Source organism: Columba livia, chromosome 5 (assembly GCF_036013475.1).
Source record: "Columba livia isolate bColLiv1 breed racing homer chromosome 5, bColLiv1.pat.W.v2, whole genome shotgun sequence".
NCBI classification, from domain to species: Eukaryota; Metazoa; Chordata; class Aves; order Columbiformes; family Columbidae; genus Columba; species Columba livia.
Window position 1 is genome coordinate 32666830 of NC_088606.1, and position 14922 is coordinate 32681751.

General features: G+C 34.1%; 1 protein-coding gene across 10 annotated transcripts in view; it reads right to left on the reverse strand.

Moving 5' to 3' along the window:
* DPH6 (diphthamine biosynthesis 6) overlaps positions 1–14922 on the reverse strand; it is a 206280-nt gene that overhangs the window by 138364 nt on the left and 52994 nt on the right. For 8 of the 10 annotated variants that reach the window (XR_010472932.1, XR_010472931.1, XM_065064188.1 and 5 more), the window contains exons 6-7: positions 10204–10265; positions 2663–2757 (exon numbers count right to left, since the gene is read on the reverse strand). Coding sequence is in view for 8 of the 10 variants with exons in the window: in XM_065064188.1 (XP_064920260.1) it covers positions 2663–2757; positions 10204–10265 (157 nt within the window). In the remaining 2 variants the exon portion in view is untranslated. The remainder of the gene's footprint in view (positions 1–2662; positions 2758–10203; positions 10266–14922) is intronic. The other 2 variants (XM_065064192.1, XM_065064191.1) reach the window with 1 other exon arrangement.

Below are 14922 nucleotides of genomic sequence, written 5' to 3' on the forward strand. Positions count from 1 at the left end.
TACAAGCTTTTCCATTCTATTTTCTCCCCATCTTGCTGAGGAAGGGGAGAGAGAGGAGCTTGGTGGGCACCCAGCAGCCAGCCAAGGTTAATCCATCACACCTGTTTTGTAGGCAAGAGTAATCTTCAGTGTCTTCCTCAGAAACTTTCTCTACAAAGACACCTTGGAGGAGTTCAGGAATTTAGGGATCTTGAAAATCCTGACAGGTTTTAACCTCTACATTTTATTTCTTACAACTTCATTGAAGCTTCAAAAATTGTATCAGGATGCATACCAGAACCACGGCTATCTAAACATGTGGGAACTATACTAGCATAATTAACATGACTATGAAGTCTCTTTGGATTCAGTGTATAAGAGAAGCAAGAATGAAAAGCATAAAATATACTTGTAACTTATTTAGTGACAAAGAAACTATAAAATATTTTTCTTTAAAAGTTCACAAACAGATTTCACGTGAATAGCCCCCCAAAAAGCATGTCTGTATGACATGAATAATGTAAGAACTAAGCAGGGCTCATCAAGCCAGAGATACACAATGCCAGTGTGGCTATTAATCTTCCATTACAGAAATGTATATTTAGACCTGATTGAGTAACTTTTTAACAGTCTGTTGTGACATATATTTATTATTAAATACCTACTGATTTATAGATTTGTCTTTTCCTGTATTTTTTGTGCATTTATTGTTAAGTTTTATTATTATTTGGAGTGTTGCCTATAAAGACAATTCAGCAAGACCACCTCTGTTTTAGCTTTTCCTAGTTGTCTGAATGGTCATTAAACCACTGACAGCCAGAAATATGTTTAAAATATGTTAGAAGATATTTCTACTTAAACTGGTATTTGGTTGATCCCAAACCAAGGGCACAATATATTTTCATAAAAGTGTTCCTCAAATTCTATGCAAAACAAAAAACAACGAAAAAAATCTCTCTCCACACTACACCAACCAAGAATTTCTCAAGAGATTTGACATAATTTTCTCCAATCTTTTGTATCTATGAAAAGAGAGCTCTGAAAAGGAGCATTATGAAATTATGCATCCTATTCCAATGAATTCCCAGATCTAATCTGTAACATGAGAAGCCTCAAATAAATAGAAAGAATGTAAAAACTGATACAAGTGCATTTAATCTCTCAGTTAAAATCTACCTATGCTTAAGTATATTTTTGATGCAAGTGTTGCAATATAAATGCTGAGTAGACAGCATTTATCTGGCTATGGTTAGTATTACTCTAAATGACAAAGTTTCACAAAATTCTGCCTCTGACACCTACTGGAATTGATAAGAATTTGCTGGTTCAATAGAAATAATATCAGACTTTAAAAGCAAAAACGAATTGTGCTCTAGCAACAATTTAACAATATTTCCTTGTTGCTAGAAGAGACTGAACTGACTCTATCTGAGCTATTGGGAATTTTTTCCTTTGTTCCCAATTTTATTTGTGATAAGATGTACCTAAGCATCACACTCATTTTATTCTAACTTCCTGCTTATCTTTCCAAATCCTACTAGTCAGCAGGTTGGTTCACAACCTACAGCTTCTACCTAGCACCTGGTTCCCCTCAGAGAATCTTCTCCAAGAGCCCCACTTCCTGGCCCATACAGTCATAATTCCATCCATGAACTTAAATCCCATCTAAAGATTCTACATTGTTACTTTTTGAATTCCGTAGCTTTCCTGCACAGAAGGTATCTCCAGACTCAAATTCTCTAGTTTAGCTCACTCTGGAGGACATACCTTCCAGTCAACCAGTTGTTCAGCAGACATCTGCCAGAGTAGCTGTCACCCCTTTTACCAGTTTGTCTATTGCTCTTCTTCTCCCAAATGCCATGCAATGAAACTGTTACAAGCTCTTGGTTTCTGTCCCTTATATGGACAGATCTAGTCTTACAGAAAAATGAAATTAATAGACCTTCACCATGAAAGCCTTAGTCATGCCTATAAGCTCCATAATCTTGACCTTCCCTGAGATGACCATCACCAATACATGATTACTAGTCTGTTTACTTGGCTAAGAAAAGGAAAAGTAGCCAAAACATCTCACTCAAAACAAGTAGGCTTAGCTGTTTAACTGACTAATAAGAAACTTGCATCATGACAGAAATATTTTCCATACCCCACTACAGAGATTTTAGCAATTTATGTCAAAGGAATAAACTTCTCCATGTAAATGAGATGGATTCATGCAAAGTTTGTACTTAAAATATCCTCTAATAATTGAAGAAAAATGTTTATCATTATCATTCTAAGCTGCTAAAATTAAAACACACACACACATACACATAGTTAATGGAAACCACAGGCTACTGATGTGGCAGTTTATCAAATGTAGCTGTAATGAAAGACAAATATTACAGGCAATTCGCACTTCATGAAAGGATAAAAGTGTCAGTGTGTAGGTACCAGTTTTACTGCAGGCCATAATCAGCAAGTAAACGAAAGTGCAAATGTTTAAGTTTATAGCCCTCTATGAAGGCCTCGTCCTGTCAGGTATTGATTTAGGTTTTCAGAGGACTTCTCCAGTGTTAAACAAAGTGAGTGTTTGTGAACTTAGAGGACGCGTTTTACCTCTGCCAACAAAAGTTGCCCCAAGGTAAATGTGAATATGTTCCCATTGCTTTAAAAGAAGGAAAGAGAAGAAACTGTTTCTTACACAACTATTTTCTTCTTAAACAGAGGGCAGTCCAGAGTGAATGTTTCATATTCTCCACCTTCTCCACAAACATGGACTCCATATTTCTTTGAAAGCTAACACAAAAGGGAAATTAAAATGCATAAGTATTACACTAAAGCAGTCTGTTAAATATATTTTGCTGAAAATTTCAGTATGCACTTTCTAAAACACTACCCATTAAAAGGCTGAAAAAAACTCAAATATCATAAAGAGGATTCTTGGTTTTGTTTTTTTTTTTCTGTATGTCTATTACAATAATCTAAAAATTACCAATGTATTTTATTTTAAGTAGAACTGGCACTGTAACATTCAGATAAAAGAAAGACTTCCTAGCCTTTCTTCCTCAGTGGACTTGAAAGGTTGTTCAGACTCTCATATTTGTCTATCTTTCCTTAGGACAGATATTATTAGATCACTTATGTGAGAAACTTGTACTGTAAATCAACACAAGAAGAAGCAATTGAAATAGAAGTATACAATGAACACAATATTTGGCAACAGATTCAACCACTGCATTCTATATTTTGGTAAATATAATTTACCAAAATTAATTTACCAAAAATTAATTTACCAAATATAATTTTCAAAAAATTCTAAAAACCAGAACTAATGAGAGTTTTCTAAGTCAAAAGCAAAAGGCTAAAGCAAGATCTAAAGAGGTAGCAACATGCTCTTTCCTTTATACATTGTACTGAATATACTTTCTAAATCAACATGAAGCTCTGGATATCACACTAAAACACATAACTACCTAAACCAATACATTCAAAATCAGAGATATGACTCTCTTAATTATTCCTTGCTTTGTAAATGAGAAGCTGTGGAGCAGGAACCAAAGTCCTTTTGCTGGAATAAGGAGCACATAACTGCTGAATAGTTCCCTGTAATTCTGTATTAATGTACTGTACTGATGGATAGTAATCAAGCATTTGTACCATGCCTGAGCATGGGGACACTCTCCCATTTTCTGCAGGAGAAATTAGTCTCCTCATCAGCAGATTATATCACCTACTAAAGTGTCCCAGTAGTAGCTGCCTCAAGCCAAGTCCTGCCCAGGTTTTTTCACATTAAGCAAGCATTAACACTTTGCTTCAAGTAGCTCATGAGAAGCTGAACTGCAGTCCTCAACTCCATTGCTACTGTCAATGTTAATATTTGGAATATTTATTTAACACCCTTAGGCTTATTCCTTAGAGAAACAGACATCCACCCATGTGCTTCTGCAGTTGAACTAGCAATGCAGTTCTCCACAACAAGTAGGACACTGTTAGGAAAAGTCTGTCTGAGGGCTAGAAAATAATTCCAAATCTGTCGTCTAGTTTTGGGCAAGCATAGGACTGGCTAATTTATGTATCATAGGTCCAATTTTTATATTGTGACCAGAATATTTGTATAGGAAGTCTATCTGATATATCAAAATGATACTGTATTTTTGTTGTTGACGCCGAATTTACAGATTGTGTTAATTTACAGTTCCCTTTCAAAATTTTATATTGTAAAACTTCAAAGAGTGTTTAGAACTTCAGCCATCATCTTAGCTAAAAAAAAAAAAAAAATCAAAAATAGGTGTGAAAGAACAAATGCATGGAACTTGAATGTTTTATTAAAATTGAAGTCCACATTTTAAATTTAAAATTCATTTAATTATACAAAGGCCTGAATCACCTTTAGCCTTCATTTTGGAGAAAAGTACAAATGTTTTGAGAAAACAATACCTTGGTAATGCCCTACATGACCATTTAGCTGTCTGGTGGTGTAGAATCTAAATCTCTTTTGGAACATATATTGAATCATTTTTCAACGTCTTGGTATGAGAGACATTTTTCATTTTTACTTTCACATTTTCTTTCAAAGAAAAGGAGCAGAACAAAACCTTTAATCAAGTGCTCATTAAAAAATCACACTCCTGACATAAAAGAGAACTCCATCTGTCAACAATGGCAACAAGGTTTCTACAGGACAAACACATCAAGAATAATTAATGTTGATGCACCAAGAATGGACAACCTATAAAACAGCTGGTCAAAACCTTTCACTCTTCCTCTTGTTGTAGCTTCCACTGACAGAAAAAAACCCTAAAGAAAACTATTAAAAAAAACTGAAAGAGTGAAAAACAGGAAAGATCTTTCTAACTGTAACCTTTCCACAGTGAATATATGGCACAGCTGTTTACAAGTCACTTTCAAAACTGGTAGCTCTGCTTGGAAACATCATTGCCTAGAATAATTATTGGCAACTAACATCAACTACTCAAAAGACGTGAGACTACTTTCCATCTTTGTTGTGGGAAATCCTCATTTTCAATGTCACTGGCTTCAAGATCATTCTTTACACCAATTATACCAGGTGCTAAAGAATTTTCAGTTCCCACTAATGTCAAGAGGAACTGAGTATATTCAGCAGCTCATAGAACAGATCCTTAATGTTCATTTAATAAAGTCAGCAATATTTTAAAAACGTCATCAGTGACATCAGAACTTTCCCTTTTAGTCATTTAGAATATTAACATTTTTCAAATGCCAATTATTTTGTTTTGCAAATGGGATGTTACATTCATAACAATATGGCGGCTTAGACTAATCCAGGGGAGTAGTAGTAGGAGTAGTTACATTTTTACCATCCTAGAATTACATTTGGCCCTTCGAAAGCAAGGGCAAGGTTGATGTGGCCCCTGGTGAAAATGAGTTTGACACCCTGTTCTAATCAAAATATTATGACTGCTAAATTTGTCTTCTAGTTTGGATGGGCAAGAAAACAGAAAATTATAAATATGCAAGTCTAATTCAAAATCCAAACGAAATATGATGAAAACTTCTCCTAGACCACACAAAATTAATCCTAACTCAAATACATGAGACACAAGGTACATAAGGAATTAGTCCAAACACTACCCGAAGAACAGTATCTTCCTACCTTGGGAACGAAATATAAGGATTAAAGCTAACTTTCTCATTTAAGTTTAGTAATCAAAAGATATGAATGCAAGTGCTTCCAATTTCAAGTGAAGATTTTGTTCTCAGACAGAACTTGTAACACTTAGTAAATTCTCTGTAGTAACAAAAACTTTCTTTACATCAAGAAGTACTCATCAGCTTCTAAGGCAACCATACAAATGACTATACATTTTCTTACTGTCCATTAGCAGAGAGAGAAGTAGAGCCAATATTACCATAATATGCATTTACCATTCTATTCATAAATTCTAAGGAGAGTGTGAGCAGCTCCTGAGATTTGGCAAGTTGCCAACAAGTTCTTTAGGGTAAAAAGCTGGGGCTCCTGCTATATAGGATACAGTGGGACACAAGAGCAATTTAATAGTTTAGCAATTATGTAGCAACCATTTGTCAATAATTAAACAAAGACCTGTCATTTAGAAAAAAGAAATAATTCTAGAACTTTCCTTGCCATAGTGCCCATGTCCTCAGCCAGTAAAATACACCCCTTATGTAAGTATTCATTGCAGATCATCACTGTAGTCATAAGCTCAACCTTCTGTATGTAAACTCAGAAAAAAATTGCAAAATGAATCAAAGTTTTTCCCACTCAAGGCTTCAATATTCTTTTGTTGTTACAGCAGCAAAATCACCTCTACCTTTATGTCAGCAATTATTACTTCTATTGCAAACAAATTAAACTAAATCAGAAGACAGTTAGGTGACAGTGTTTTCCAAAGTTAAATAATTCAGTGGATAAAATCAGGGCTGGATTATGGATTTGATTTTCATGTTTGTTTGGCTGTTTTTCCATTACCATTGACATAATGCCTCAACAAGAGATTTTTCTAAACAGAAAATCATTACTTCATGCATATTTCTTGTATATCCACAAGACAAATACTAACAGGCACATTATACTAATACAAGTTGATTTTTATTTTATTGTCATTTCCTTAAGGTAAACTCCTAGCATAAAAAGAGGAAGGTCCTAATTCCTGATTTGCTGCATCAGAGAAGTTGAACATTATGAATACTTGGTAAATGTAAAGTGGGTTATTCCCTACTAATCCCAAATGACTCGTGTCATGCATGTTGTGGTTCAATATCAAAGACCCCCTTACATTCAACTCTGGTATTTTTCTGGGCACTGAACTAATGAAGATAAAAGCCAGTTTTCAACACAACTGAGGAACACAGAAAACAATATTTACTTCATTTTAAACAAAACTGCAAAAATTCTCACAAACCTGTACATCACAATAGGAAAATGTTGTAATGAAAAATCCTCCACCTAGCTCAATAAACAGCTATGTATTACAAATAACGTTAGATGTCAATGGAGAACCCAAAAGAGAATTCCATAAGAATAGGAAAAAGCATAAATTAGCAAAAACCAACAAGAAAAACAAATTTCAAGGAATTTGTTGTAAAATTTGAAACTACTGGTTAGATAATCAACACAAATCAAAGATAGAAGAGTATGTAAAGCTGTGGTAGTTTGGGGGATCTGCAATGTCAAAAACGAATTTATTATAGTGTTTGCTTTGGTATGGTGAGAATACTAAATTTTGTCTGTCCTCTTTACTGAAAACTATGAACTCCTTACTCTCACATTCTGTCTACCAGAATGTGTGATGTTGAAGACTTCTTTGGATTGCAAAAGAGTATTTTTCACATCATAAACTTAAGCATTTCTCTTCAGTTTATAGTTAATGATTTGGTTTTATTAGGCCTTAAAGCCAACTAAGTATCCAGTAAAACCAATTTATTTGTACTGACTTTGACTTTCATAGCGTACATATGCACAAGAAACAGATACAAGAACAAATATCAGTCATGCAGTCTCCTTTGCAATGGCCTGATGACCATTTCCCAGTAGGGTCAGGATGTCCTACTAGTTCTACACCTTAAGCTATGCAGTCATTGCTGTGCTTATTGTTATATCAATAAAAGATAAAACCTGCAAATGTGGGGTTTGATAAGTATTAAGCCATTACTGCAAGAGTTTCAGTGAAACCAAGTAAGAATCACTTTAACTTGAGCTATCAAACATCAGGAAGAAAACATTTAACTCCCCAAAATGACAGGTTTGTTATTTTATTTTTAAAATGAATGATGATGAAGTTAAATGGAGAATACTTCTTAAGTCTTATTTTAATCATACTCTATTAACATAACTAAAATTGCAATACTTGCTGCTACAGTTTCAAGGAAAGTCAAGACTACCGATTCAACTGAGGTGAGAAGCTACCCATCTGCAGCTCCACTGAAGCTGCAACTTCAATTTTGGTAACAGAAGTTTTCTGCAAACACAGGAGCTGTACTTTCCTCCTTTTGGTTTGTTTCACTAGTCTTACATAAATATTAATTCATCCAAATGTGACTGACCAGTAAAGAATTCGTATTAAAGCTGATGCTTCTGTTGAATCTGTTCCATAGTAAGTTGTTCATTGTTTCATGATTACAAAGGTTTACCCTTCCTTAGCTGTCACTAAGTTTTGAAAGAAACAGCTCTGACAAACAGAAACATTGCTTTAAGTGATCTGCAGCAACAACATGGAGGAGGAGCACTTAAATGTTTATTGTTCTCTTTAAACTGTGTATTATTTACCCATGACCATAAATATCTCCCAAACAGCATTTTGGGGAATTTATCAGTCAGTAGCCATTTCTACACTACATGCAGAATGTGACTCCACATGTCAGTAAAACTGCTTTTCCCCTGTAATGTTACTCTCTTGCAGTTTACAGCACGCCAGTGGCAGAGCAGGCCTACAACACAGACGTGGAGCACAATGAAGACTCCAGCCAGGCATGTTGGCACAGCGCGAATCCAACTTCACAGTCCAGCTCCTGGCAGCTGTCTGACCACATTCACAAGTGGTGACCTGAAAGGTGTGGGCTCTGGTTCTCAGTGGTTTATTAGTTCAGCCAAACAGCCATGTTCCTACAGCTTCCAATTCAAAGTTAGCTCAGTGATCAGTTACATCATATTGCCTAATCCAAAAGCTCACTGATGCTTTTCCTGTAGAAATCCAATCTATACTTTTCAGAAAGGATAAATCCACTCCCTCTTCTAACTATTTTTGGATATCTCCAGATCTAGCCACTACTTACTGTTTTACATCCAGCATTATTATCACTCTATGAAATAAAACATATGCTAATGACACAGTATGAACAAATATTTTATATCTAGTTAATACATATGTATTTATATATATAAAAATATTTTTTTCTGTGTGTACTCCTACTGTATATCTCTGCCACTGCTTTTTTACCCATTCTAAAAGTATTTAGGAATATATTTATTTCCCTGCTTCCCTTCCTTTGCTCTTTCTGGAGCAGAAGAAAATGCCTTTCCTTCCCACCTCCTGGTATTCTTGCATTGTTGCTGTAGTTTAGATGATCTGAAGATATAGGAGAAGCAAGACTTACAAAAAGAGATAATGGAGGGGATTTTTACATCAACTAGTTTATGTAGGAGGGCAGGGAAAAGGTTTCTGGGCAGATTCTTCAGCTCTGAAACAGAAGGAACAAATTTCAAGCTAAGAAGAGGCCAGACAGTTTGAATGTTATGGACCATCATTCTTCCTCTTCAGCTCTGCCAAGTACCAATGATCTATCCTCTTCTCTCCAGCCATGTAAATGACTAACAAAATGAAGTTAAACTCATGATATAACTCCAATTTAACTTTGCTATCTTTCAGCAGCAAAAGACATTCTTAAAAACAAATTTGGGTTACTTTGTCTTCTGCAAGTTTGTCACACCCTAGATTGTTTCAGAAAAACTGCTTACAAAGCCTGGCTGAGATGTAACTACCCAGAATAATAACAAAAAGTATTTTTAGGAGATGGTTTTGTGCAAATTTAGACAGCTTATACTGATAAAACTTACAGCAAGACTCTCTTACTAGTTGAATGTGTAAATAATTGTGGGGTTTTAAAACTGTTATTCTTAAACTGAACCTAGCTTGATGTTTGATGCTTCTACTTCAAACCCAAAGAACACTCATGTATGAAAATCTGGTCTTTTTTTTTCTCTAGTTAAGGAATTTTTCTTTAAATAAATCTATTAGCTCTGCTTACAAGCATTTTCATGCTTTGAGGACTACAAAACCCTTTGCACATCCTCTGGGTTAAACATCTTGTTCCATATTTGAAAGGCCATACTTTATGCAGTCTGATGGTGATAAAAATGGTAGGAAACCTTCAGATGGGCATAACTGTGGGGAAGTTTTATATCACCTATGATTTTGCCACTACCATTCCTTGCTCTGAAAGTCTCTAACTTGCATGCAATTATTTAGCTTTATTAAATTGACGTACAAGTTACTGTCCCCTTAATGTTGAAATTTCTTGTCTTTAGTTGGTTTTAAAGATGCTGGCACCACTTGTGAACTACCTCCAGAAAGAATTATTTTCATGTTGAGAGGGCATATCAGAGGTTCATATTCTGTGTGCCTTGGGTTACCACCTGATTTCTGAAAGTAAGTAATTTTCCATTAAGTTTACTCAATTTCTGCCTATGTTACCTTCTAATTGCAACTTTACCTGTATAAGTAGCCTTTAAGTAATACTCACCTCCAAAAGATAAGGCTCCATTTGATCCAGAGATTTTCCTAGATGTTTATCTGGATCTAAACCTGAAAAAAAGAAGAAAGAGTGTAAAAATATTTTTAATAAAGTACTGTTATGACACCAAGGCTTTTTTTTTTTTAATAGAGCATGTGTCCCTTAGAAACTAGTCACACTGTATATAAAATCATTTCTATCATAATGAAAACACATTCAGAATTTTCTCTTACTCTGGGCAACTGGCTTCCATGTTTGTGGAAAAATAAGGCCGATTGCCTTTTCAATGCCTATAAATGGGAAAAGCTGTTGTTTTCCTTTGTTAGAAATTCCACTCACTAGTGAAGTAAACATGTGGGTCCATGGTAATGTAATAGTACAAAAAAATCACCTCTGAGTCAGAAGTTACCTTTGTAGATACCTATTAAATTAAACACAAATTAATTTTTCATAATTTCTGCAAAGTACTGGAAGGGACATAGACTGTTTTCCATAATAAAAAAAACTCTTTTTCTAAATCACATTCTGTGTGTGTGACCCACCAAGCTAAGAATTAAAAAGAATGGACATGTAAAGAAAACTCTGACTTAGAGAATGTCTTTAATGTTGTACCTTTCGATCCATCACAAAATATTCTGTACGATGTCTACATTTTGATTTATTTTTCTTGGTAAAAAAGCAAGCCCTATTAACATTCAATAATTTCTTTAACTTGCCCCTCTGTGTTCCTGTTTTAGATTTTTTTACTTCAGGAGTTCTACCAGCTCACGGCTGTTAAATGGTCACTTCTCAGGAACAAATCAAATAACTGGCAGAACTCTGTACTTGGACAAAAAAAAACATTCAGGAACAGCTGCTTCAAGAGCTGACATCTTCAACCAAATAAATGTCCTAGTAGGATTTGAGACTAAGTGGTCAAAAGGTCTTAACATACAAAGTAAATAAGAAAAAACAAAATGATGACTTCTGAAAGTGAAGGAACACTGGAAAATTTTCAGTGATCACATTTTTTACTACTCTTAATTACTGTGGTTTGGGGTTTTTTTGTACCGATCACAATACTTGTCTATTTTTTCCTACTCTACTGCTTTATACAATAATGGGTACCATTAAAGAGCTGCCACCAGAATGACTCCATTTAGAAGCAATTTCTGAAGTATGTACCTTGCAAAGCACTTTAGATCATTGATGATGAAAGCTGTTATCTAGATGTATGGTATACTATTATACAAAGTCGTTGCTTTGTTCAAATAGCTGATATGCCTTTTAATTTTTACAATGATGGTCTCGGTATATTTAAACTCCTGTGAAACTAAAACAAGTTAGAGTGAATGAGATCTCAAAACGTTAATAAAGTTTTTAAATATTTCATTAAAGCACATTAAAAATCCCTTACTATCTAGGGTAGCACTATAAAAACCACTTAATAATTAAAGTGAAAAAGGACTGCATTTTTTGCCTCCCTCTATTTTTTTTTTTTGGTATTGGTTTATTGCTCTTTATTAACAGATTAAAAATGTGTGTTGTTAGACACAAGATAATGATAATTTATGCTTGTGGAAGGCATTTTGAAATATCTTAATTTCACTTCAATAGTTCCAATGATTCTGGTGATATCTTCCAACTTACACTATTATGCCCTTAATTTTAATGGGACAGATATTAGGGAAAACAAGCATTTTCTTTTAAAATAAACAAATAATAATGAGTACCACATTACAGTACCCATTTCACTCATTTACATTAACATTCTTCATTAACTTAATTACTTTTCTAAGAAAAGTAACTCATCTCCTTGATAAAAACAAATAGGTTTCCTTTAAAATTAAACCAAGGGATACACTACAAACATGTGAGAAGGGAAAAAGAATCAGACACACTAATATATTTTTTTCACAACTTCTCTTTTATATTAAGGATATACCTCCTGTTTTGCTCCCTAATGAATAAAAAAAATAATTTAAAATAAACTATTATACAAATAGTATACAAAAAAAAAAGCCTATTTATATGGGTAAACTCCTCAGTAATATCTCACACCTACACGAAAATCTGTGAAAGTGCATTGTACTCTTTCTGGTTTCTCAGTAGAATTTGATTTTTTGATAGCTTGTCTTTCTTTTGAAAAATACTATTTCCTTTCATTTCCAAAAGGTTTGTATTGTGCATGAATAGAGACCATCTGCTAAGGGCATCAAGAACCAATATAACTTGTAATTTGCAGAACCAGCAATCCACATCTCAAACTTCCAATGTTATGCATGTTTAGATGAAGCTGTATGTCTGCTGCTAATATCAATATAAAAAAGTATCTATAATTATACTTACAAAAGAGTTAATATAAATCTATACTTCTTTTTTTTTTTGTTTTTCTTTAAGCAAAGGAGTAGATTGATTCAGATTCTTAAAATGACTTGGACTAAAAAGAAAAGTAATGTGTTTTAAATTCTTAGTACATTCCATTTAACCATATCCTCTAGATTTTTCCTCCATCAAACTCGATGTGAAGAAAGCTGGATGGGTGGATAAACCAACAACAAGGATGACTGTATGTAGAATTAAGAATTAATTAGGAAGGGAACTATAATTTGCAGCACTGACATCTATTTTACTTAACTTGCATGTATCAATGGGAAGCAATTACAATTCAATTAAAATATTCACTTTTATTACTTTACTGACTGACCTTGAAGTTAATGTCTGTTTTATTTAATTGCATCATCTATGAATAAACGTTAACCCTAGAATGTTATGCCCCATTATTTTTAGTTCATTTTTAGCTCTCCAACTGAACTACATCAGTCAATTTACTATGTGCTGTCAAGAGAGCAAGTGGGGCTTTATTTCTTTGAGATAGACCAGTACATGATAACAGAAACAACTTGAAAGATTTGATAATGCTGTTTTTAACAGTGCTTAGTAAAACAAATTGTGCTCTCACCTCCAGTTTTGTGGCCTTCTTTTACTGTAAAATCAGTATGTGATGGCACAAATGGTATAATCACTTCAAAGTAATTTCTACTCTATCTGTAATTCCTGCTAAATCCACTAACAGGAGAAGAACTATTTCCTTCAGACACCAACAATGGTTGCAGAGCCCTCTTACACACACCCACAAGACAAGGGCTGCAGAGAACTGCAGCACCAACAAAATGGAATGGAAATTCAGGGCTTTGTTCTGTAGTGAACAAAAGGTACTGAAGAGCATTACTAAAACACATTTTGCTAGTGGAAAACATGTTAGTGGTAAGTTACGCGAAAGAATCATATTTTAAATGGTTCACTTTGTACACATGTATTAGTGTAGCACAGACCCCTCACCTGAGAGGTAACTACCTGATATCACTTGCATTTATCAAGACCATTAGAAAATCAAGTTCCATTTTCATGGCATAACATATAGCTAATAAAATCCACATTCTAAAGCCTCATCTTACTAACAAGAACATGTTCTACACATGTTTAGAATTTTAAAATAGTCCTGATTTTTAATAAAGTCTAATATAAAAAATTCTATTTTTACCTCTTCATAAAAAGCTGAATAAATTACAATAAATCATAATTATTGTTAAGGAATGGTGGTAAATAAATGTCTGTTGAAAGCTGAATCAAACTCTAACCCATAATATATGAAAACTGTGAAAGAATTACTACCACACACATATCAATAAAATCAAGAAAAAATTAGAACTTGTTTTAATGCCACAACAACTTTAAGTTCCCTTCTTTTTCCTGACTTATTGAGAAGTATTGTTGAGGAGATTAGTAACTGCCACCACTATGGATGTCAGGGACTGAGACTGAACTTCTGATGATGGAGGGCAGTACGATGCACAGTAAGGTTTCCAAAAAGTTCCTAATCAGCTGCTCACCAAAAGCAGAATTATTTAGAACTTTATGCAAAAAAAGAGGCATTGAAAAACTTCCGTTTTCTTTTCAAATTATTTTTCAGGATTAAAACAGTTAACAGGGTGCTGGGACCTTTAAGATACAAAAATATGGAGAGACAGCAAAAAAAACCAAAAAGGATAGATGAAACCACCCATCTTTGGATTGGAATAGAGAAAATAGGACTATTTTTGAAGGTAAAATCCTCTACTGTAAATGTGTCTTAGTATTAGTTGGTAAAGCAGGTTGCAGTAGTGCAGGATTGTCAGGTATCCTTCACAATGTAGGAGTTCACCTGCCACAGAGATATTAATGCACTGTAAATCTATACCTTAAATTGCCTTGAGGTAAATTATTCCTGGTGTCATATTTAGCTTTCATTTCTACAAAGAGCTGGGAAGTGAACTTTTTGTCTGGTAACAATACCTTGACAGGTTCATAGTTGATTCTTAACTTCCTTATAACTTTCACACATGAAAGGTTGTATGACAATGGTAAACTGGATGGATTCCATGAACTTCCTTTCCCAAAACACCAAAAAAAAAGAGCAAAAGCTGCTTATTTTTTGTACAAAAAGGAAGGAATCTGAAGCTATAGTAACTCTTTCTCAAGTTAAGTAGTAAAGTTATAAGATGTTAATCCCAAAGTAGTTCTAGCATATGTTTCCAGTGCTGTTTATTTAGGATCACAGTTTAGCTTCTTTCTCATAAGTTCATCGAATAGCTTCTAAACTAGGTTAGTCTGATGTCATCAAATTTTAGAATTCTAAGATGTAAAAGGCTCTAAAGCTCTTCCTGCCAGCAATGTTAATTATGTTAATTTTATTTGTAATCTCTTGTG